The sequence below is a fragment of the Macrotis lagotis genome, chromosome 3 (genome assembly GCF_037893015.1).
Source record: "Macrotis lagotis isolate mMagLag1 chromosome 3, bilby.v1.9.chrom.fasta, whole genome shotgun sequence".
Lineage (NCBI taxonomy): Eukaryota > Metazoa > Chordata > Mammalia > Peramelemorphia > Peramelidae > Macrotis > Macrotis lagotis.
This window is the reverse complement of record NC_133660.1, coordinates 166,018,265-166,043,545: the sequence shown is the minus strand read 5'-3', so window position 1 is coordinate 166,043,545 and position 25,281 is coordinate 166,018,265. Positions and strand designations below refer to the sequence as shown.

General features: G+C 37.2%; 1 protein-coding gene across 3 annotated transcripts; it reads right to left on the bottom strand.

Annotated features, from left to right (window-relative positions):
* Positions 1–152: 152 nt before the first annotated feature.
* OCIAD2 (OCIA domain containing 2) lies at positions 153–25,281 on the bottom strand. 3 transcript variants are annotated; one of them, XM_074229475.1, is made up of 7 exons: positions 25,177–25,281; positions 18,659–18,765; positions 11,051–11,147; positions 8,731–8,784; positions 6,795–6,842; positions 3,691–3,808; positions 153–1,378 (listed from the first exon to the last, which is right to left on the bottom strand). In XM_074229475.1, exons 2-7 carry the CDS (start codon positions 18,719–18,721, stop codon positions 1,297–1,299), a joined length of 462 nt encoding a protein of 153 aa, XP_074085576.1. In that variant the 5' UTR covers positions 18,722–18,765; positions 25,177–25,281; the 3' UTR covers positions 153–1,296. The 3 variants fall into 3 exon arrangements, with proteins under 3 accessions (XP_074085576.1, XP_074085574.1, XP_074085575.1); XM_074229473.1 differs by lacking the exon at positions 25,177–25,281 and adding an exon at positions 24,737–24,836; XM_074229474.1 differs by lacking the exon at positions 25,177–25,281 and adding an exon at positions 24,605–24,730.

The window sequence follows — 25,281 nt, the reverse complement described above, 5'->3', positions numbered from 1 at the left end:
ATATGCTCAGTTCTACACTGTGTTCTACACTCTGTGGTGTGCCAACAGCCCAGAGATAGAGTTGTCAGTTGCCATTGACTCACTATGCATGTTATGAGTGCCAAGTCCTAAATGGCATCCAAGAAGCAAGAAAGAAAGAGATTGGCTCCATGTTCTGATTTAGAGAACTTTATTTACTGAAAAGCAGGTTACAATCTAAAGATGCTTGGTGTTGTTTTTTTAAATATCTGTTCAACATTTTCCCCTCTGGTCTAAAATGCCCTATTAAATAGATCATTAAAGTTGAATAAAGTTTTTCTGTATTTGTGGTCAAAATATCAACATGCATTATTACATGGAAACATGCTAACATAGATATGAACATGAAAGACTTCAATCTTTCATTACAAATCATAGCCAAGAGACCCTGGTCTAAGTTAAAATACTTCCCAGAAACCAGTTTATTCTATATGTATTAAGACCCCCAGCAGTGGAGTTTAAAGATGCTTGGAGGAAGGAAGTGATTCTTTCAGTATTTCTCCCAGGATTTAAACTACTTCCTTAGAAATAAGTTAAATGTTTTGGAATTATTTTTAACTCAGTCCATTAACAGTATAGTGAAATAATAATTTACTAAGATAGATAGCTGCTCAAATGTCATATAGGACATAAAATCATTAAGCAGGCTACCCAAAGAGAAAAAAATCTTCAAAAGTTCAAGTCAGAAAGGACAGAAAGTTACTTATCAAATACTACCCTAATCTTGCTATAAAATTATCTAGAGTCCAGAGTACAATATACTCATACTATAATTTTCCTAACAGAGTACATGCATTGGTTTAAATAAACAGTTCAGATCCTCAAATTTTATAAGGTACCTTTCACCTTTTTTTTTTAGCTTCCTTATTACCACTCTAACCCCAAATACATTCCTTTACAAAGTTATATTCCATCTTCTTTCCCATTTCATCAGAGTGCTTGAGCACTGGAGTAATATAGAACAGACAGAAGTCAGTTAAGATTATTCAAGAAAGACTTGAGAAGATTATTATCTCAGTAAATTCTGATCCAACATGATTTTAAATAGCAGAAAAATCACAACACTCAGATGAAAAATTTTATAATTAAATTAAGAATCTCACTATATTAAGATTTAATATCATGGTTAAATGTATAAGACATGAGTATTGACAAGAACAGAGTAGCATTTATTTCATTTCAGTCTGGTATACACCTCTTGATGAGAAGGTGCAAAGGAAAAATGACATACATACAAATTCAAAGGCCTGGAAAGGCTTTAAAGGCACAGGAACCAGTTTAGGAAGCAGAGGCTGGTGAACCACTCTTCTGACTCAATTCATGCTTTATTTTACAGTCTTCACAGGTGTAAAGGCAGTGTCTAATATCATGAAGCACAAAGAGAGAGATTGGTCAGCTTTTTCTCACGAATCTTTGCTTTTGACAAATCATTAAGGGACATGCTCTGAATTTTCATCTTTTTTAAAAAAAGAATACATGGGGGCAGCTAGGTGATGCATTGGATGGGGCACTCTGGAGTCAGGAATACCTGAGTTCAAATCTGGCCTCAGACACTTAATAATTACCTAGCTGTGTGGTGTTGGGCAAGCCACTTAATCCCATTTCCTTCCTCCCCCAAAAAAAACCTAAAAAAAAAAGAATGCATGATAAAACTAATAAATATGTCCTAAATAAAGCTAGTATTTTCCTATTTATATTTAATTAACTTTTAAAATACAACGAAAATTGATCCAAACTAAAAAAAACACAACTCACTTCTAATGCTGTTTTTGTCCAATCATTTTAATAAAATTGCAATCATGTCTACATTATATAGCATATATGTAGCTTATACGTATGTGTAATATGTATACATGCATATATACATCTATATTTATATATATGTAATTTATATATGTGTTCATTTATTCAGTTGTTTCAGTCATTCTGACTCTTCATGTCCCCATTTGGGGTTTTTTGGGGCAAAGAGATTGGAGTGATTTGTCATTTCCTTCTCTGGCTCATTTTAAAGAGGAGGAAAATAAGGGGTGGCTAGGTAGTGCAGTGGATAAAGCACTGGCTATGGAGTCAGGAATACCTGGGTTCAAATCTGGCCTCAGATACTTAATAATTACCTAGCTGTGTGGCCTTGGGCAAGCCACTTAACCCCATTGCCTAGCAAAAAACCTAAAAAAATAAATAAATAAAGAGGAGGAAATTGAAGCAAATAGGGCTAAGTGACTTGCTCAGGGTCACATAACTAGTAAGCGTCTCAGGCCAAATTTGAACTCAAGATGAGTCTTCCTGATTTTAGACCTGGTGTCCTAGCCACATGCTACCTACCTACTGTGTGTGTGTGTGTGTGTGTGCGTGTGTGTGTGTGTGTAACATTGAGACATTGAGGATGTTATGCCTTACAAAATGCTATGACTTACACCAAAAAAAAAATGCTTCTTATTTAATATCTAATTCTTCTAAGAGAAAAATGTCAGTTCAAAAGTTGGAGTTAAGGGAGATCTGTGTATATGTATGTGGGTATAATATGTTACTCTCAAAAGTTGTCCATAGTTCTTATATTTTTTTATTTTGTGACAGAATAGAACTCCCAACTGGGTATCTGGGTGATTTCCTGGTCTAGCCCTCTTCTTCTGTTGCTAGCTTCCCCTTCTCCAAGGCAACTTGGGTTTGCCTACATGCATGCTTTGTATATACTTATATGTCTACTTTGTATATGCTTCAATATTTATTTTGCATATGCCTTTCAAATCTCTCTCTCTCTCTCTCTCTCTCTCTCTCTCTCTCTCTCTCTTTTTTGGCAAGGCAATGGGGTTAAGTGGCTTGCCCAAGGCCACACAGTTTAGGCAATTATTAAGTATCTGAGCTGGATTGAACTCAGGTCTTCCTGACTCCAGGGCCTGTGCTCTATCCACTGCGCAACCTAGCTGCCCCATGAATATATCTCTTGATAGAATGTATGCTACTTGAGAACAAGGACAGTAGCAAAGAAGGTTGGAACACACCTATTATCCCTACTCTGGGGAAGGTTGAGGCTGATGCATTATAGGAGTTCAGGAATGCCAAACTTTGTTGGGCCACCTCTATCAGGGTGAGTGCCCAGGAACAGAGGACCACCAGGCAGTTAGCTGCAAGGGGAAACCAGCCCAGGCTGCAAAAACAAGTTCTTCAAAGCTCCAGTGTTAAACAGTGTGGGAATCAGCCCATGTATGGCAACTAAGCTTCCAGTCTGGGTGAGATAGGGAGATTCAACTCAAAAACAGAGCTAAAAGGGAAAAACCCTTACTGTGCTAGAAGTCAGAATTTCTGTGCTTTAGTTTGTTTCAGTGACCACTGAAAAATGACAGTTCCTTTGCTTCATTTTCCTCAACTGTAAAAGGGGAATAATGCTATTGTCTGTCTACCTCATAGGGTTGATATAAAGAAATAAATGTATATTCAAGTAGTAGGAAATGTATTATTAGAGGCTCTCAATTTTCAAGCAGTCAGGGAACTATTAAGAGGAAAGTGGAGACTAGAAGTCTTATAGAAAATGTAGGCTAGATCAATCTAGACTTAGCCAGACCTTTGGTGGTCTGCATTTGAGAAACTGCAAGATAAGTGAATTTTCACTTAATTCTTGCCACCCTAATTACTTCTCTCTTCCAGTACTTATCCTCATTAGGATAGACTACTTACCTATTATGGCCTGGACCAAAACCTGCCCCACGGAGTTCGAAATCTATGGTGTGAAATTTATTCTGGCATGCTCCTATGTATGACACCTTTCCCAAGCCAAATCCTAAGATACCAGCAACTGTAAAAGCAGATTATAAAATGTCAGCCTTTGTTAAAAATTGACAACATTGAGACTTCTCATCCAATGATTACCTATATACAGCTTTAAATCAGAGGCAATTATCATTTCTTTAAGAAACTGATTTACAAAGCCTCCTACAAATGCATTTATTATCAAAGTTTATTTAGATACAGAAAAAAACAAGAAATTGAATTTTCTTGAGAGTTTGAATGGTAGTAGTAATAGCTGAGGGGGTCAGAGAAGGGTGGTAAAGAGATGGCTTGTTCCAGCTACAGCTCTGGGCCAGCTGAGGTGAGAGTATCACTTCCAGAACAGTACTTTCTTCTGGGAGAGGAAGTATTACTTTGCTTTTGGTCATCTATGATCTCCACTCAAGTGTAGCCTCCACATCACTGGGTGCCTAATAATCCTGAGAAAAGAGGAAGGCCTTTTTCATGAATTTAAAAGGGTGAGGATGGTTTTTGCTTACACTAGCTGAAGGGAAGTCACAGCAACATAGGGGAAAGGGAGCCCATTTCCCAATATAAATGAAGAAAAGAAAAAGCAGGTATTAATATGCCAGACAGTATGCTAAGTTCTGGAGATATAAATGCAAATAAATAAAACAGACCTTGCTCTTAACCTTATGGAAAGACAGCATATAAAAGGGAGCTAGTATTGGAAAGTAGAGCAAGGATACTACAGGAGATGGAGGTCTGGTTTTAGGAAAGGTATGGTGTATATCCAAAAGAAAAAATGTAGAGTCTGAATGCAGACAAAAGCCTACTATTTTTACTTTTTAAAACTTGCTTTATTTTTTCTTTCTCATGTTTTTTCCCTTTATTTCTGATTATATCACAATATGACTAATATGGAAATATGTTAAACATGGTTATACATGTACAGCCTATATCAGATTACAGGGGGGAGGGAAGGAAAGAAGTAGAAAAATGTAGAAATCAAACCTTACAAACAGATGAATTTTGAATGTTGAAAATTATCTTTGTATGTATTTGGAAAAAAATAAAATAGCATTAAAAAATAAAGGTAACAACTCATCTCTCAGAACCTGGATCCCAGTGGGACAAAATCCAAATTCTAGTGGGAGGAGGGGGAAGACTAGAACACAGCCAACATGGTTTGGAAATGAATTTTTCCCCTATTTTCCCTGTATTATTTCTACTTCTGATATTTAGGTTTGATTACAGAGTATTATTGAAATTATTTTTGTTAGAGATCATTGTTTCTAGAGTTAGGGATTCATACACAATCTGTATTAAATATATCCCAATTAGTCCCCACATTCATATATACTACATTCCTAGAGATTACATGTAGTTGGATTGCCATAACCAGATAGCTTGGTGTTGTAGTATACAGATCACTGGTTCTGGAATCAGGAAGACCTGAGTTCAAATACAACCTTAGACACTTACTAGTTATGTGACCCTGGGCATGTCACTTAACTTCAAATTGCCTCAGTTTCTTTATCAATAAAGCAGGGTTGCTAAAACAGCCACCCCACAGGATTGGGATCCAATGAGATAACATTTGTAAAATTTAAGCTCTTCTTACTATTGGGATGCTATTAAAACTCCTAAACACATGGGTAAAGGCAACAAGAAAAGAAATTCACACTTTTAGTAGACAGTATCCAGAAATTTTTAGTTTTAATTTGACAATAACTAGAAAAGCAGAAAGCCCTCAGAACCTGAGGACTGCCTGTGATATATTTTTGCTGAATTTTTCTGTTTTGAATGGCTACCAAACTGTCCTTCCTCTGACACTCATATATAAGTTCCTTGAGGGCAGAACTACCTTGCTTGTTTGTATTGTATCCCCAGAACCTAGTGTCTGTCATGTTGAATGAATGTTTTTTTCTTCATCCTCATCCCCCATAGCTTCAATGCATTCCTTTCTTACTTCCTTCAAGACATGGCACAAGAAAATACCTTCTTTCCCAGTTCCACCAATTACTAGTTCTCTCTCTCTCTCTCTCTCTCTCTCTCTCTCTCTCTCTCTCTCTCTCTCTGTCTGTCTCTCTCCCCCAACACTATTCTATTTACTTTTCCTTTATTCTATAGACTCTATAGATGTGGAACAGCTAGGTGGTACTGTGGATAGAGCACCAGCCCTGGAGTCAAGAGTACTTGAGTTCAAATCCAACGCCAGACACTTGACTCTTATTAGCTGTGAGACCTTTGAGAAGTCATTTAATCCAGATTGCTTTGCATTCAGGATTATCCCCAGTCCTGTTCATATCTGGCCATGGAGGAAATGGCTCTGAAGAAGAAAGTGAGATTGGTGACTTAGCAGAGCACCCCTTCACTCGAATCTAATTCACTTGTTTGTCATGGCATCATCTCAATGATATCATAGTCTTTTTCAAGAACAAAGGTCAAACTTCAACATCACTTATAGATATATTTGATGCCTCCCCCAATAGAATGTAAATATTCCTCTAGATCTGATTAGGTCATCCCCCTATTCCTACTCAATAATCTGCAGTTGCACCCAGCATAAAATATAAAATTTTCTCTTTGACACTTAAAGTTCTTCAAAACCTTGCCCCTTCCTATCTTTCTAGCCTTCTTGAACTTTCCTCCTACACATGCTCCTATTCAACTACATCAGTCTGATTTGTTGTGCCTCATCTAACGATACTCTATTCTCTAACTTTGGATCTTTCCCTAGGAATGAAATATTCTCCCTCCTCACCTCCATCTCCTAGCTCCTTCAAGAGTCAACTCAAACCCCACCTAAACAACTGGGAAATGCTTCCTAAAGATGGTGGAAGAACAGAAGTCACTGCTAAAAGGCTACTTCCTTCTGAGATGACTAACATTTGCATCCTAGAATATAAGCTTCTCGAAGTCACAAATCATGTTTTTGACTATCTTTGTATCTCTAGTGCTTAGCATGTCCTGGCATTTAATAAATGCTTATTGATGGTATAATCACCCCCTTAACTTGATTCTTTTTTCAATTAGCTTTTAAGACTTACGTGCTACTTTTGGCAATGATCCAAATCTTGGGTTTGATGCTAAATAACCTAAGGAATAATTGAATATAGAATGATAAATTATTTCAGTCTGTAAGTAATCTAGATTCACAAAATCAAGAAAATTTGAACATTAATTTAGTTCATTTACAATTCCATGAAAAAATACCTCTGATATGATTCATTGAGATGAATATACTGATAAAGCTACCTCAAAATTTGCTACTCAGACACCCAAGTTGAAATGAGTATCAACTTTGTAGTTAGATCTAACAGATAACTCAGAACCTTATCTAAGGTCAGTAAAAAAAAATCAAATTTGGACACAGTTCAAAAATATATAGTTCCCAGGTAAGCAACCTGACCATTCTGAGTTTTCACAACATATTCAGCCTGCATCATTTCGGAATGCTAAGTTCTTAATCCAGAGCTCATGGACCCCTGCAAAAGGTCCATGAATAGATTTCAGGGCCTTTATTGGATGGAGGAAATTACATTTTTATTTCAATTTAATAGATTTCTTTTAGAATTTTATATATTTTATGTATAAAAGAGACCCGGAACACCAAAAAGATTAAGAACTTCTGAATAGAGAGTTTATTTGTGTCATATGATGCCCAGAGCCCCAGGGTATCAGAACCACATAGATTTGGCTCCAAATCCTGTCTCTGACATAGTATGACCCTGAACAAATCATTCAGCTGCTTTTGTGCTCTAGATAGCTTTTTAAGACTATATGTTGTTAACCTGTATCAACAGAGGGAGTTCCCTATATTAATGAAATCACAAGTATGTAGCCTTCATCTCTACCCAGCCTGACTAGGTCTGATTCATTCATAGCAAGCATTCTGTATCTTGATTTAAACTGGACTTGGAACAAGACCTCAGAATACCTAATTGTTATCACAAAGACCTTACAGGACTCAAAGTAGCTTAGTCAGCTCTTTGGGTTTTACTTGGCCTCTTGCAGATATTATAATATGCTGCCATCATTCCCAATGGGTGTCTTAAAAAAATGCACTAAGACATTTTCTCACTGTAGGAGGTAGTGGCCAATTTTGTGTAATGAAATTTAATAAAATGAATTAAAACAGGGCTCAGCAGTTCTTCTATCCTTAATTGCCACCTATGGAGGTAAATGCCTAAGGTGAAGAAGAAAATAGATGTCAAGTGAAAAACCAGAAGAAGAGGTGGAGTGAGAGGTAAATGGAGAGTAGTAATAACTGTTTCAGGAACCAGAAAGGCGCACTTACTCCAGAGGGGCACCATATATATGGCAGAAGCAAAACTTTCATAAATGGAGCTACAGTGTTTAGGAATATCTTTCAAATTCAAAGGAGAATAAATTAGCTGTAGTCACAGAGATTTAGAATTTTTTTAAAAGCCTGTTCAAAGTTTATTAGTTTCAAATAAGTACAACGTGGACCAAGTTACTAAGGCTGTTGGAAGATGCATGGGTGACTTGCTTAGTTTATCATCTTTGTTGTTCTTACACTTACACTTACACTTAAGCAACCTGTCTATTTAAGGGTCCATTTGGGAAGGAGAAGAGGAAGGAAAGGAAAGTAGAGATAGTGGGCTCTGACTTTTAGAACACTTCAGAAATACAGCCTACAGGGAGGGTGTTGTCACTCATGCAGAAGACCCAGAGTGGAATATTTAGAATGAAGCAGGAAAAGGGACAGAACCTGGACCTATAATTTCATTGATTCAAGGAGCTTCCTATGAGCAAATTTCTCTGTCATTTCTGGTTGATAACATCTCTACCACTTAAGAATACAGCAGCCCTAGAGCACCTGAGGTTAAGTTCAGGGTCATAGAGACAGTATGTTTCAAAGAAGGGATTTGAATCCAGATATTCCTGTTCAAGAAATCAGTTTTCAATTTGCAAAACCCAATATTGCCACTCCAGAATTAAATAACCAAATAAAATAAATACCTTTATGGACAAGTCCTTGAGTAACGAGCATTCCTACCAAGGACAAAGGAAGAGCTGCAAAAACAGAGATACTTCTGAATATTAGTATTTAAATTCTCTAAAATAAAAGTCTCCCAAATAACATTCAATTGAATATTTCAATGTTAATTTTGACAAATTAATTCAATTAAATTTATTCACATTAAAATTTTGAATTTAAATAAAATATTTAATAACATTTAATAAGTAAGCATTATTTAAAGTGTCCCAAATAAAATTTAAACAACTCTCTTCCCAGAAAGTCTAATTCTGAAGACCTTGCCTAGAAGAAACTAATAAGAATTGCTCTGAGCTTATTCTCTTTTAACATTAATATTACAAAGAATGTGCCTGGCTCTCCTGTCTGGTTCTCTTTTACATTCAGCATATCAAGGCTTAAGTATAGCTTCTAGTTGTACATAGTTCATTAGTTTCTGGACCAGGGAGCAGTGCAGTTGCTGATTACATGTATTATTTATGTACTGGATGTTATTTAGCATACAGACATGCACATACTCAATCAATAAAGTTGGTTCTATTTTTCAGTTCACAACTTCACCAATAGTGCATGAAAAAATATAGAAGGGAAAAAACTTCAAGTAACCTATCTAAAAATTACTGTGACCAAGTTGGATTTATATCAGAGATTCAAAGATAGCTCCACATCTTAGGGTTTTTGAAATAGGTAATTCTGTCTGGCATGAAATTCTATTTCTATTTAAGTGTCAAAGTGACCTCTTACATACAGCAGAACATGGTGTTAAGTGCAATTCTTCCTAGCAAACTTGAAAACAAAATCCAACAGCAACATTTTTTTTCATTTAGTACTTAAATGGCTTACTGATAACCAATGAATGGATTATACTCCAGTATTAACCTACTACTGTTGTTTCAGTCATATCTGACTCTTTGGGACCCTATTTGACATCATCTGGACAAAGATACTGGAGTGTTTGCCATTTCCTTCTCCAATTAGCCTTCTAGGACCCACAAATTATTTTTTTAATCCAGTTTCTTGGGAAACAATTGGGTGTCAGCTTCAAGGAGCACAATGAATAGTTATGCTGGAGCAAAATAAAGAGAACTACTAGATTAATTTTCAGATAGTTGACTTTGAAAACCAAGGGATCTAGTCAAGTATGCCAAAATTGGCAAGCATTATGCAAGTCAGATTAAATTAACAAGCATTTATCAAGAGCTTATTATGTAGGGTGGCTAGGTGGCACAGGAGTCAGGAGTACCTGAGTTCAAATATGACCTCAATCACTTAATAATTACCCAGCTGTGTGGCCTTGGGCAAGCCACTTAACCTCATTGCCTTGCAAAAATCTTTAAAAAAAAAAGAGCTTATTATGTGCCAGGCAAGCACTGGGGAATTATAAAAAGATAAAAGCACCATTCCTAATTAAAAGAGGAAAGCAGCATGCAAAAAAACTCTATACCAACAAGATATATACAGGATAAATTGGATGTGATTTCCAAGGGAAAAGATCAGGCTAGCAGAATGTAAGTATCAAGTGGAGTTGGCCATTTTTAAATCAAGTTCTCTTCAACTGGTGCAAAATTAGAGCTGAATGGCATCTGGTCCAATATCCTTTTGGCTGCCAAGTGGCATAGTTGTAACATGCCAGACTTCAAGGACTGGAGAAAAGATCAAATGAGATTACATCTATTTAAAGTATTATGCAAACCTTATCTATTTTAAAAATGAGTAAACTAAAGTCCAAAGAGGTTAGTGATTTTTTGAATGCATGTATAAGATTAAAATTTTAGTAGTACAAAATAAATAAGTCCCCATTTTATAGAGATACTACCATGGTATAACTCTTCTCTAATAAGCATTCTTCCAGGCTGAACTTATCTGTGAAATAAGACTAGTTTAGAAATTTATACATTCTATGGTTGTGTGTCCATTCTTTTCCAAGAAAGACTTTACTTGTGAAAAAAAAGAACTGTTTATGTTTGGATGTTCCCAGTACTCTATACAACGTCTAATAAGCTTTTCTTGAATTGAAAGTGCTTAGGGAAGCATTGAGTAAGGGATATCATAAGTAATGAAAGCATCCTGTTAAACAGCTGCTATTCTATTCTGAAGGAATTTAGATCTTATATTTTAGGCAGCCTTAAAACACTGAAAATCACAAGTGTTGTTTGTCATTTTTTTAAAATATGTTTGCTATGAAAAATCAAAAAAGTTATCAAATATCCAAATTTTCAGGCTATAAAAAAATTTTGGATAGCGGTCAGTAATATATTTAACAGACATGGCTTAAACAGAGGATTTAAAAACTTCTGGAAATACCTCTCTTCCAGAAACTCTCTTCTTTACACTCACGGATGATCTTTGAGATCTCTCCTCGGTGGATGTGAACCTTCGATTTGGGACAAAACAACAGGCTCTGCAAAAAAAGTTGTGTGTTTAGTTTACTGAAATCATTAGAAAAGTACTCCACATGGTTTCTTTGGAGGAGACATTAAAGAATCATCATATCAAACTATTTTGGTACTTGATCCCAGCAGTCACTGGAGAGGGAGTCTCTCATTTTTTGAAAATGACAAAAAAAAAAGTGAGAACTAAACATTCAATTTACTGATTTGAAAAGAAGGGAAGAAGCATTTATTAATCATCTACTAAGTGCCAAACACTTTTCAAATATTATTCTAATTTGATCCTCAACATTTCTGGGAGATAAGTTCTATAATGATTCTCATTTATAGCTGAAGAAACTGAGATAGGATTAAGAGACTTGTCAGGAGTAGTACAGCTGTTAAGTGTCTGAGACCGGATTTGAAGTCAATTCCTCCTGACTCCAGGGCCAATGTTTTTAGCCCCTGCACTACCTAGCTGTCTGAATGAAAAAAAAATTGAAGGGGAAAAAACTTCAAGTAACCTATCTAAAAATTATTGTGACCAAGTTGGATTTATATCAGAGATGCAAAGATAGCTCAACATTCAGGAGACAATTCACATAATTAATCTTATAAATAGAGAGGCAGCCTGGTTTTGCTGACTTGGAAGCTGAGAAAACTTGAATTCAAGTTTGTCTATATGATCCTAGGCAAATCATTTAACCTCTCAGTGTACCCACCAACTCTCTAAACACTACTTTCAGAGCAGGTGCTGATCCTCAATTGATGGATATCCCTTCGATTTCCAATTATTTGCCATCACAAAAAGAACTGCCCCCAAAATTTTTGTACAAAAAGTTCTTTTCCCTTTTCTTTGATCTCTTTGGCATACAGAACTAAGTAGAGGCAATGCTGAGTCAAAAGGTATGTAGTTTTATAACCCTTTGAGTAGATTTTCCAATTGTTCTCCAGAATAACTAGATCAGTTCACAACTTCACCAATAGTGCATGAGTATCTCTGTTTTTTTCACATCCTCTCCAACATTTATCATTTTTCTTTTAATCAATCTGATAGATATGAAGTGGTACCTCAGAATTATTTTAATTTACATTTCTCTTATCAGTAGTGATTTGGAGCATTTGTAATATGACTATTGATAGCTTTGATGTCTTACTCTGGAAACTACCTGTTAATATCTTTTGATCACTTATCAATTAGAGAATGGTTCTTATTTTTTATAAATTTGGCACATTTCCCTATGTAGTTGAGAAATAAATTCTATATCAGAGAAATTCACTATAATTTTTCTCCCAGTTTCCTGTTTTCCTTCAAATTTTAGCTATATTAGTTTTGCTTGTACAAACCCTTTTTAATTTAATGTAATCAAAATTATCCATTTTCTGTTGGGGAGGAATTCTTAACCAAATTAAAGATAGTGAAGCTTACAAAAGGATTATAGATCATTTCAATTATATGAAATTTTGAATAAATGTGAAAAAATTTTGCATGAAAAAAAGACAGAAGTAGTTCGTATTGAAGGAACTCTGAGAAGATAGGCATACCAACTGGTGAAGCTCTGAATTGGGTTGGAATCATGAGAGAAAAAGTGACTAACATCTATAGCCCTTGATTCAGATTCCATTATAAGGCTTGTTGCACTATGGAGGTAAAGGACAGAAATTCCTATACATATGTCAAAGTTCAGAGTGTTTCAAAAATCTTCAACAGTTTCACATTATACTGAGACTTAAGATGCCCTATATTCACAGCAGCACTTCTAGTAGCAACAAATTAGAATCAAGGTGAGGATCCATTGATTGGGGAAATGACTAAATAAAGTGTGGTCCAGTGAAATATTATTGTTATTTAAGAAACAATAGCTAGGGAAACAATTTTCACAGCCAGGGGTTCAGATAAAGGTCTCATTTCTAAAATAGATAGAAATTGCATCAAATTTATGAGATTATAAATTGTTCTCCAATTGATAAATGGTTAAAGGATATGAACAGATAATTTTCAAATGAAGAAATTAAAGTTATATATAATCATATAAAAATGCTTCAAATCATTACTGATTAGAGAAATGCAAATTAAAACAACTATTTAAGGTATCACCTCACATCTATTAGAATGACTAAGATGACAAAAAGGGAAAATGATCAATGTTGGAGAGGATGTGGGAGGATTGGACATTAATTGCTGGTGGAGTTGTGAACTGATCCAACCATTCTGCAGAACAATATGGAACTATGCCAAAGAGCAATAAAAGTAACCTTTGACCTAGAAATTCCAATACTAAGCCTATATCCAGAAGAAAACATAAAAAATGGGAAAAGTCCCACATGTTCTAAAATATTCATAGAAGTTCTTTTTGTAGTAGCAGAGAATTGGAAATTGATGGGATGTCCATCAGTTGGGAAATGACTGAACAAGTTATGATAAATTAATATTATGGAATACTATTGTTCTATAAGAAATCATAAATGGTTGAACTCTAGAGAAGCATGGAATAAATTACAGGAACTGAGGCTGAGCAAAGGGAGCAGAACCAAAAGAACATTGTACACATTAACAATATTGTGAGTTGATCAATCTTGATGGATGTAGCTCCTTTCATTTCAGAGAGCTAGGACAACCATAGGAGACTGGCTCTAGACAATGCTGTTCCCATCCCCAAGAAAAACAAAACAAAACAAAACAAAATAAACAAAAAAAATCCCTTCGGAATCTGAAAAAAACTTTTCTCTTATGTATTTCTTTCCTATCTCATGGCTTTCTTTATCCCTAAACCCTCATAACAAAATGACTAATATGTAAACATGTTAAATACAAATTGCCACTGAGGGGAGGGGAGTGGAGTGGGAAGGGAAGGTGGAAAGAAATTATGTAGCTTATAAATATACATATGTATGTGGATGAATGTTGAAAAATTTTTATAACATGTAATTGGAAAATAAAATAAGATATCCATTGAAAAAAATTAAAAAGGATGAATGTTGAAAATTGAAAAAAAAGAAACAATAGCTAAATGGCTCAGTGAATAGCTCACTGGACTTGTAGTCAGGAAGAACTTAGTTCAAATGTCACCTCAGAAATGTACTAGCTGTGTGATCCTGTGTGAGTCACCTAGCCTCTGTTTGCCTTAGTTCATTGTAGAAAGAAATGACAAATTAGGGGCAGTTAAGTGGCACAGTGGATAGAGCACCAGTTCAAATCCAAACTCAGACAATAATTACCTAGCTGTTTGAACTTGGGCAAGTCACTTAACCATACAAAACATCTTAAAAAATAGAAAAAAATATGCAAACTACTCCAATATCTTTGCAAGAAAGCCCCATTAACAATATGATCCATGGGATCATGGAGAGTCAGATGTGACTAAATGAACAGCAAATGAAATATTTAAGGGAAAGGAATAAGATATTCAGGAAGCATGGGAAAACTTGTGAAAACTGACACACTTGAAGTACATAGGATCAGGAAAAGAATATGTACAGCAGCTATAACTTCAAGGACCAATAAATTGAAACTATCTTTATAATGAGCAAGCATGGCACCAGAAAAGAGATGAATAAATGTATTTCCCTCCTTTCAGTATGGAAGTGAGGGGACTATAAGAGTAAAATGTTATAAATGTGTCAGTTTTTTATTTAATCCTTTTTCTATTACCAGTTCACAAGGAAGGTAAGGAAGATATATTAGAAAATGATTAATATAAAAACAAAGAGACATAGGAAGAAACCCCAAAATTGGGGTATTTATTAAAAATTCAGATGTCTATGCATCTTTTTTTGTATCACACTTGTGATTTCATTGCAGTATGGACAATTTGCTTATTGTAAGAGAAGGCATAAGTAGGAAATTCAGGTGAGGAAATTCCAAGATCTGCATCTATTCTGAGTAAGAATAGACCTGGGGCACTCAGAGGTTAAGTGACTTGTTTGGGATTACATAGTTAGCATGTGTCAGACCTTGGGCATGAACCCAGGTCTTCCTGGCTCAGAGGCTGGCCCATTCTATCTTCTGTCTCTCCTGCCAAAGATTTTTTATCGACAATTAGCACTGAGGTTTGTTTTCTGTCACCTTAGAACTTTGTGCCTTAGGAATGCTATGGCTCTGCCAATGACAGTTGATGAAATAAGTCTGAAAGCATAAGGAAAATGAAGTTCTATGTACAAGCAGTTGGACATCAGAAAGTCAGCAGGCAGGTGGGTTGAAGAAATACTGACTCTCCAAGAGAGAAGACAGCCTGCTTTTGAACCCTGAGGTTTTAGAGTTATAGAAATATGCTTAACTAAGAAGTCTGTGAGGATAAGAGTTGAATCAATGGGATGAGAAGCCCCACAAGGATTCAGATGGAAATGGTTTGATTCTTATATCTATGAGAAACAAATTCGAGGTGACAAATTACATTGTAAATGTAGTTACAGTTTTTATAAGATGTGTGTTAAGTAGGATGTTTAAGGTGATGCTATGGCCTTAGGGTAAAAAGAAGTACAGCCAGTTGTACTGGGACTTGTTGGTCTGAAGGGAAGCAAAATGTCACGCTGCTTGTAGGCAAGGGTCAGGATACTGAAATAAATTATAATGTCTACATACAGGAATATGCGGGAGTCAGACTGAGTCAGTTCAGAGCCTACTGTTAAATTCAGCTTGCTTCATATCTTGAAAAACAGCAAATACTAAATAAACATCAGGGCTTGACTTGTCGTTGTATTATTTTCTAGGTTTTAGAAAGTGATTGAAAAATGTTAATAATGCAAATTAATTAAAAGGGGACAGTTAGGTAGTACAATGGATAGACTACCACCAGCTCTGGAGTTAGGAGGACGTGAGTACAAATCTTGTTTCAGGCACTTAATTAGCTGTGTAACTCTGGGCAAGTTGCTTAAACCTGATTGCCTCCTGCTGCCAAAAAAAAAGTGAGTATAAGGTAAAATTGGGGCAAGTCCTTCTAGAGAATCCTTAGGGTGAGGATAGGGAGAATTACCACTGCTGTGCAGATCAAGGGCTTTGCTCAGAGTGAACTATGGGTCCAGCAACAGATAGGTTTTTTTCCCCTTGGAGAATGTCTTTCCCATTCTACTTTGGAGTCAGGAAGATCTGGATTCAAGTCCAAGCTCTAATAAATACCTTGTGACCACTAGAAATGTCACTTTACTTTAGTATCTTGAAGCAACTAAGATAGTACCCCCAAGCACCTAAGACTGTTCATTAAAGAAGGCCCTGTGGAGTTGTTCTATACTGATTTTTAAAAAAAGTTCCAATCAGCTCACCACATCTAAACTTAAAAACAGAAAATGTCACTGGGGCCAAGATCCTGTATCCTGGCCCTCATCAGTCTCTATTCCAAGAAGTCTGAGAGAAAGGTAGATAACCTTGTTACTATTTCCTTCTCTGGACCAATGTCCCAACTTTGCTAAATATAGTAAGTCCTTTTTCCCTTGGATTTCACTTCATTCAAATGATCCAGCTCAGACTGAGTGGTGGAGCTGTTAGGTTTAGACCAGAGAGAGATTGATCAACAAACAAATATTCATGAAGTTCCTATTGAAGTGGAAGAACTATGGGTACAGAGAAATGTCATCTTTTTGAATTGGAAACTTTTCTGGGCTGTGGGAGGCATTCTCCATTCTGTTTTGGCTCTGTGAACCCCACTTCCCAAGTCATTTTGGACTTTAACAGGAAAGTTGATCTTGGTCGCGCCCTTTGGGGCAGGAGCATGCTTAGTACTAATGAATACTGCTCATGCTCAGTGAGTGCTGACTTAGCCACTGTTTGGGGACTCCACCTGTGGCATGCACTTTGGAGAATACCTGGAGCCAGGTGCTAAGCTACTCTTCAAACACCACCACAGAATGGTATATGAGCAAGGTTCTGCCCTGACTTGACCTCTTTTCCTACTTGTCCTAGTCAGGCTGCTTTAGTTTCTTCTCTCTTTCCTTCTTTCCTTTTTTCTTTTTTAACTCAACTATCCCTTTTGCTATTCTCTCGCAGCCATCTCTTTCTGCTTCACTTTATTACTCACCTCCTTTCCCAGCTTGGAACTATCTCTTTAAAATGACTATCCCCTTTGCTATTCTCTCTCAACTGGCTCTTTTTGCTTCGCTTTACCTTCTTAGTAACTATTACTTTCTTAGAAACTACTATCTCCTTTAAGAAACTCACCATCTAGCTGCTTCTCCAAAGGATCCAACTTGTGACCTTTTGCAGTAGTTTATGGACTTTTTGTGGTAAATTATAAACTGCTTGTGCAACCTTTGAATTAAAGTTTAAGCCTTTCTTACCTCCCTGAGTCAGAGTGGAGATTTTATCACCTTCAATGAACCACAGTTGTCCTAACTCTCCAGTATCACTATTATAAGGACATACATACGGATAATGAAGACAAAAATGAATTGAATGCTGCCCTCAGATGAGGACCACTCTACTACACTTCAAGACTACCCTAGGATTCTTTATCTCAAGCTGGTCCTTTCATCTATCCCAAGTGCTCCTCTTTATCCAGAGTTGGATCATCTGGGGATGAAGACAGAAGGAGAAGGGTGGTTGCAATGGGAGAAGCAAGAGAGTTTTTGACCTCAGATTCCCTTGGCTCTTTCACAAAAATACTAATCCCTCAGCATGATAGAAATATGTAATCACAGGCCAGCTCTTGCTGCTACATGTAACAAGGTAAAGGGAGTTTTCTGACAGGTCTCCTTGAACATCCTGCAGGGGCTCTGGATTAGTAGGAGTGCTGCTGTTAGGATTAGTACCCCTGCAAATTCTCCTGGGAGGACTAAAAGTGCTTCTTTTCTTTCTAACCATTAATGCTTTATAATTCTCAGTTTCACAGTGGCAGCTTATCTACTAAAGTCTTCACATTTTATTTCCACATGTGCATTGATTGGCCTCTTGCCTGGAACTGCCTCTCAACTTCTCTCCTCTAGACCTTGTCCCTTACATTCTTAAATTTCACTGAAACTTTTCCAGACAGAGAAGAAGTCAACACCTTGAATGTCTTTGCCCAGTTACCTCTCTGAGCTATTAGCTTGGCCACTTGAGGTCAGGTACTGGTTTTATTTGTGCCATGTATTTGTATCCTCCAGATTGAATACATATTTGTGGTACCTCTGTTAACACTTGTTTTCAACCAAATGGTTTAGTTATTTCCCTGAAGGAAGACCTTGCAATTCTAACCTTCCAAAAATGAAATACAAACATAATTTATCAACGGACGACAAGTATTGTTCTCCCCACCTCTGCTATGAAATTAGATCCCTGAAGGCAAGGACTATTTCATTTTTAATGTGAATTCTCAGAGGCCAGCACATAGAAGGTACTTATTAAACATAAACTTAGTTGGACAACAACAGCTGATCTTTACAGAGCAAATAAAAAATGAATTTCAAAAAAATTTTTAGAGGATTTTCTTCTGAAGACTTTTTCTGTTTTATTTTCCTTGTAATAATTTTTTAAAGGTGCCAAATCTACAAGTAAAAAGAAGTATGGAACTTTGTAAATTTGTCTCTAATGGAAACTATTCTTTTAAATGACTTTCTTTAGTAAAAGCCTTACCTGTTTATCTAGTGGTAAGTGTGGCGTTTTAGCATGTTTTTCCTGAGGAGGTGCTGAAGCCATGTTAGTAATGTTCAGGCTTGTCTCTAGATTCTTCTCTTATTTGGCTGCATAAGAAAATGAAAAGGCATCACTATTATCACCTGATCAGTATTCACTTAAACATCAGCAACACCCCTTTGGAAAAGTTCTGTGTGGTATTTGATCTCATCCAGCAATCATTCACAACATTTTTTTCTTTTGTTTCCCCCTTAAATCAATTTATTTTTTTTACAAAGTTTTTTTTTTGTAAATAGTATTTTGTTTTTTCCAATTACATGTAAAGATGATTTTCAACTTTAATTTTTTTTAATATTTCTTGAGTTGTCTTTTTCTGGTAAGATTTGGAGTTCCACATTTTCCTCCTTCCCTCTTGCCACAGACAGAGAGCAATCTAATATAGATTATACATGTTTAACTATGCTATATTAATCATATTTTGAAAGAAAAATCAGAAAAAGGAAAAAAACATGAGAGAAGAAGACATAAAACAAATTTTAAAAATTAAAAAAATATGCTTTGATCTGTATTCAGACTCCATAGTTCCTTCTCTGGATATGGATAGTATTTTTCCATCACAAGTCCTTTAGAATTGTCTTTGATTATTGAACTGCTGAGAAAAGAAGTACATCATAGTTGATTATCATTCAATTAAACCTTCATTTTTTATAAGATTTTGAATTCCAGAATTTTCTCCCTTCCTCCCCAAAACAGCACTTAATATGATACATGTTATGCTTGTGCAATTATGCTAAACACATTTTGGCATTAGTCATGCACATTTTTTCAAAAGAATTTTTGATAGCAATTTTAAAAATAATTAACTTCTTAATGGAAAACTGCCAACACTAAAGAATACAGGGAAGAACTGCTCCAATACTTATGCTTGCTATATATAATGTATTCCTATATCAATAGATTTCTGTTGATTTCACAGAATGGTGGCTTTAGAGATAGAAGGGTCCTTAGAGATCACTCATTCTAACCCTTTCAAAACAAAGACCCAAACATTGTAGACCTCTAGTCTTGAATTTCCAATTGCTTATTGGGCATCTGGAACTAGGTGTCCCATGGATGTGTTCAATCTGTTGCTAAGGCCTATTAGTTTTTCCTTTGTAATATCTCTTGCCTATGTCCCCTTTTCTCCTCTGTTACTGCTACTACCTTGGTACAGACCCTCATCCCTTTATTGCCTAGACTATTGCAATAGTTTGCTGGATGATCTCCCTGCCCCAAACCTTTCCTTCCCCCTCAGTTCATCCTCTATTCAGTTGGCAAAGTGATACTCTTAGGGCACTTACAGGTTTGAATATGTCAACCACCCACCTCACATAATAAATTCCAGTGGCTCCCAATCATCTTGAGGATTAAATATAAAATCCTGTTTGGCATTCAAAGCCCTTCATGATCCAGGGCCTATCTTTTCAGTTTTCTTATATCTAATCCCTTGACAACATACTCTGAAATCCAGGGATATTGGTCTTCTTGCTATGCTACGACTCAGACACTCCATCTTCCAATCTTGATATTTTTACTGTCTATTCCCCAGCCTAGAATGCTCTCCCTGCCTCCTAGCTTCCCTATATTCTTTCAGTCCCATTTAAAATCCCACTTTTCCCACCTCACTCCACTTAATCCTATTGCATTCCCTCTGCTTATCATTTCTAATTTACCTTGTATATAAGTTGTTTATATACATAATTATTTGCATATTCTTTCCCCCATTAGACTGTGAGCTCCCTGAGACAGGAACTGTCTTTTGTCTTTCTTTGTTTCCCTAGTACTTAGCACTGTGGTTGGACTAGCACAGAGGTTATACCTAGAAGCTTAATAAATATTGATTACTGATAAAACTCAGAAAAGTAGTTACTAAGTATGGTCCTCTCCGCTATTCAAATCTAAGACCTCTGACTCCAAATTCAATTTTCTTTCCACTGTATCATGTTACCTTAAAGAAAAGAGGTGAAAAGAACCTGTTAAGAGGCTGTTGCACTAGTCTAGCTTGGTAGTCATGGAGTCCCTGATACTGGAGTGGTAGTAGTGGAAATAGAGAAGGAATATGTTTAGAAATATTGACTCTGGGAGAATAGACAGAATTTGATAACTAAATGATTATGTGGAATATAAGTTCCTTGGGGACAAGGATTTTCATTTTTGTCATTGTTTCTCCAGCACATAGAATCTATTTTTGTTTGTTTGTTTTGGATTTTTGCAAGACAGTGTTTTAAGTATCTGAGTCTGGATTTGAACTCTGGTCCTCCTGACTCCAGGGTCAGTGCTCTGTCCACTGCAACACCTAGCTGCACCCCCCCCATAGAATCTTTAAAAAAAATCTGCTTGAGATTTCATTTGTGTGGGGAGTTGTTACTGGTGAACTTCTATCAATGTAATAGGTTATAACTTGTATATTATTAGAAAGTTGTTCCAGAGAAAATGAGAGGTTAAGTACTCAAGATCCCCAGGGCAGGTAGGTGATTCATTGGATAGAGCACCAGACCTATATTCAAATTCGCTTGCTAGTTGTGTGATCAGGTAAGTCACTTAACCCCTATTTACCTCAGGTTCTCCTCTGTAAAATAGTTATAGATGAACACAGCTATAAAACACTTTTCACACCCCAAAATAGAAAAATCTAAACAACTAAAAAATGTTAATTGCTCATGGATAGGCAAAGTTAATATAATTAAAATGACAACTCTACCTAAATTAATCTACTTGTGCAGTGCTATAACAATCAAACTACCAAAAAGAATTGATTAGCGCTAGAAAAATGACAACAAAATTCATCTGGTAGAACAAAAGCTCAAGGATATCAAGGGAATCAATAATAAAAAAGTCATACCAGATCTCAAACTATATTATAAAGCAGTGATTATCAGAACAATCTGGTATTGGCTAAGAAACAGAGTGGTGGACCAATGGAATAGATTAGGTACAAACAACTTATAGCAAATGACTATAATAATCTAATAAATGATAACCACAAAGATCCAAACTTTAAGAACAAAAGCTTTTGTCATTATATGACAAAATCTGCTGGGGAAATTGGAAAACTGTATGGAAGCAACTAGGTATAGATCAACATTCATACCATATACCATGATAAGGTCAAAATGGGTAAATGATTTACACATAAAAGGTAATATAAGCAAATTGAGAGTACAGAATAGTTTATTTGTCAGATTTATGGATAAGGGAAGAATTTAAAACCTAAGAAGATGAGAGAGAAAATGGAAAATAGATCATTTTGATTATCTAAATTTTAAAAGTTTTGCATAAACAAAACCAATGCAACCAAAATAAGAAGGAAAACAGAAAATTGGGGGAAAATTTACAGAAAGTATCTCTAATAAAGGTCTCATTTCTCAAATAGTAGAGAACTGAGCCAAACTTATAAGACTACAAGTCATTACCCAAATGATAAATGACCAAAGGATATGAACAAAAAGAGTTTTCAGACAAAGAAATAAAAGCTATCTATAATCAAATGAAACAATGCTCTAAGTCATTACTGATGGGAGAAATGCAAATGAAAACAATTCTGAGGTACCACTTCTGATTGGCTAAAATGACAAAAAAGGAAAATATTGGATGTTGAAAGGGATGTGAGAAACCTCAGGCACTAATGCATCATTGGTGGAGTTGTGAACTAATCTAACCACTCTGGAGAGCAATTAGGAACAATGCTCCAAGGGCTATAAAACTGGGCATACCCTTGGATCCAGCAATACCATTGCTAGGTCTACATCCTAAAGACATTCCCCCCAAAAAAGAGAAAGAGAAAAGGAAGTCACTTCCTGAAGAAGGTCATCTCCATCTTGGCTGATGACTGGACTCTATATATAGAATCCCCCTGGGGCAGAGATACTCATGCTACATGCCAAGTGAATCCGGATCCGATAAAGCCAACTCTGTGGTGAAGAGCAGTATCTACTAAAAAACTTTGCCATGACCCACTGGCAAAGGGAGAAAAGGCAGCCTTTCACTGAATCTTAGACCAAGTTCAACCCTCTTGTTGGAGACATACCCTCACACCCTCAAGTTGTAGATGGTTTCATTTTAGTGCTGTGCCATAGAATGTCTAACTCTCTAGAGGACAATGAAGCCTAAGAATTAGTTTAAAAGGAACAGCCACAAGGGTTTTTATTTCCAAAATAATTGATTCAACATAGAACAGTTTCCTGTCTCAGTCTAGAGTAGTAGATAACTTAAGGACATCTGCAGAAGGTGTGTAAACAAATCAGCTTAGGCTGGACCAAAACACTGAAATCCTGAATTTGAAGTCAGGGAATTTTTTTGTCTTATAGGCCATCTAATATGCTAATCTGCTTTATTGTTCTGTCTCAATGCTTTAGTCTTGCTTCTGGTGGCAAACATTTCACCTCAAAAGTAATTTTGTCTGAGTTAGAACTAGAGCAAATAACTTAGGAGACAAACCAAAGCTGCTGTCTTTCCTGATCTGCCAAGAAAAGGACAAAGGAACCCACCCAGACTTCTAAATGTGAATAAAAAGCTACTCTGTCTGTCTTCTTTCCAGTCTTCACCCTGTCACTCAACCAAGTGAAAGTTCACAGTTTTCCACTGGAAATAATCTTCTGGGGTACAGGAATTATTTTAAAATGTAAATTTAATAACTTTGTCTATTCACCTCTCAACCCAGGAATCCTATGGAAAGAGTAAAAAATCAGAGCCCCCCTGATTTTTTACTTTTTTCAAGAAAACTTAAACTAAGCCTACACATATTTTAAAAGGGGGTAAATGGGGGGAAGGGCCTATTTGGACAAAAATATTAATAGCAGCTCCTTTTGTAGTTGCTAAGAATTGGAAATCGAAAGGATGTCCAACAATTTGAAGGATGCTAAACAAGTTGTGGTAATATAGTTATAATGGAATTATGCTGTGCTATAAAGAAATGACAAACAGAATGATTTCAGAAAATCCTGTAAAGGCTTACATTAACTGATGCATAGTGAAATTAAAAAGAACCAGGAGAATTTGTACACAGTAATAGCAATTTTGCTTGATGAAGATCAATGAATAATTTGGCTACACTCAGCAGTTCAATGATCTGAGACAATCCCAAGGGACTAAGGAAGCATACTATACTACTTCCGAAGAAAGAACTGATATTGTTTCAAAGCCAACTGAGGCATGCTATTTTTCTCCCTCTTTCATTTCTCTTTTTGTTTTATTCAAATCTTCTTAAACAAAATGACTAGAATGGAAATGTTTTACATAACTGCACCTGTATGACCTATATCTGATTCTTACTGTGTCAGGGAAGGGAAAGGAAGAGGGAGAATTTGGAACTCAAAACTTGAAATAAAAATTGTTTTATTTTAAAAACAAACAACTGGCTTCAAAGTCAGACATTGGACCTTTACTACTAAGTGCCTTAGCCCTTCTGTGTCACAGTTTCCTTATTTGCAAAGCGAAGGGTATGGATTAGGTGATCTCTAATGCCCCTTCCAGTTCTTAATCTAAAACCCTATGACCTTGGGGCGGCTAGGTGGCGCAGTGGATAAAGCACCGGCCCTGGAGTTCAAATCCGGCCTCAGACACTTAATAATTCCCTAGCTGTGTGGCCTTGGGCAAGCTTAACCCCATTGCCCTGCCAAAAAAACAAACAAAACCCAAAACAACAAAATAAAACCCTGTGACCTCAGCGGACCCTCCTGCCCTAAGTTGATAGCAAAGATCGCGCTCCCCCATTGCCAAGTGCCGTTGTCTAGAATGGAGCCAAGCTGCCTCTCTTCCCTCTGACGCACGGATGCCTCCACTCAAACGCAACACCCCTGCTTCTACCACCTCCCTCCTGGGACGCTTGTGCGCTCTCTGAGGCGGGGGGCTCGGAAGGCAGCGCCGAGCCCCAGTATCTAGCCCCCGCCATCCCGCGCCACCAGTCACCTTCCCCGGGGCTGGTTCTGACAGTATGACCGGTGCGCTGGGGGACAGCAGGGTGGGCAAAGGATCCAAGACTCCCGCCAGCTTGAGGGGAAGATGGGAAGGTGGGTAGCGGCTCTGCTCCACTCAGCTCACCTCTGGGGAGGAGGTCGCCTGCAGCTTCTAATCCCCTTTGCAGAACCGCCGCTCTCTGGGACGCGCAAGCTAAGCAAGATGCGCCCTCCCCCACCCACAGGAGCTCGGGCCCGCCCCCTGTGCGCTCCCCAACCCTGGCTGGGTTGGGGTGGGGTGGAGAGGGGAAGGGCGGAGACTAGGGCTTAGCTGCCCGGGGCGCCCCTGAGCAGGTCGGGGCGCTGGAACCTCCGAGCGCCCCCGGGCCAAGCTCTGTCCTGTGCCCCGGAGGTGCTGAAGCCAAGTCCGCCCCGCGGCACTAGAGAACGGGGCGCCTAGGAACTGGCCGGGGGGGCACCCAGGCGGGAGGACGTGTCTGAACCCCGGCTTAGGTAGTTGACCACTGCCGGCTGCGCCTTGGCACCCCAGGCTGCCCATCGCCCTGATGGGTGTCCTCCTCTCACCTCCATTTAGGGGACCCCGGCTGGGGAAGAGGCAGCATTAGTCACGGGAATCCGTGAGTCAAAGTCAACCAATGCCTCTGCGTAGAATGATGATGGCAAATCACG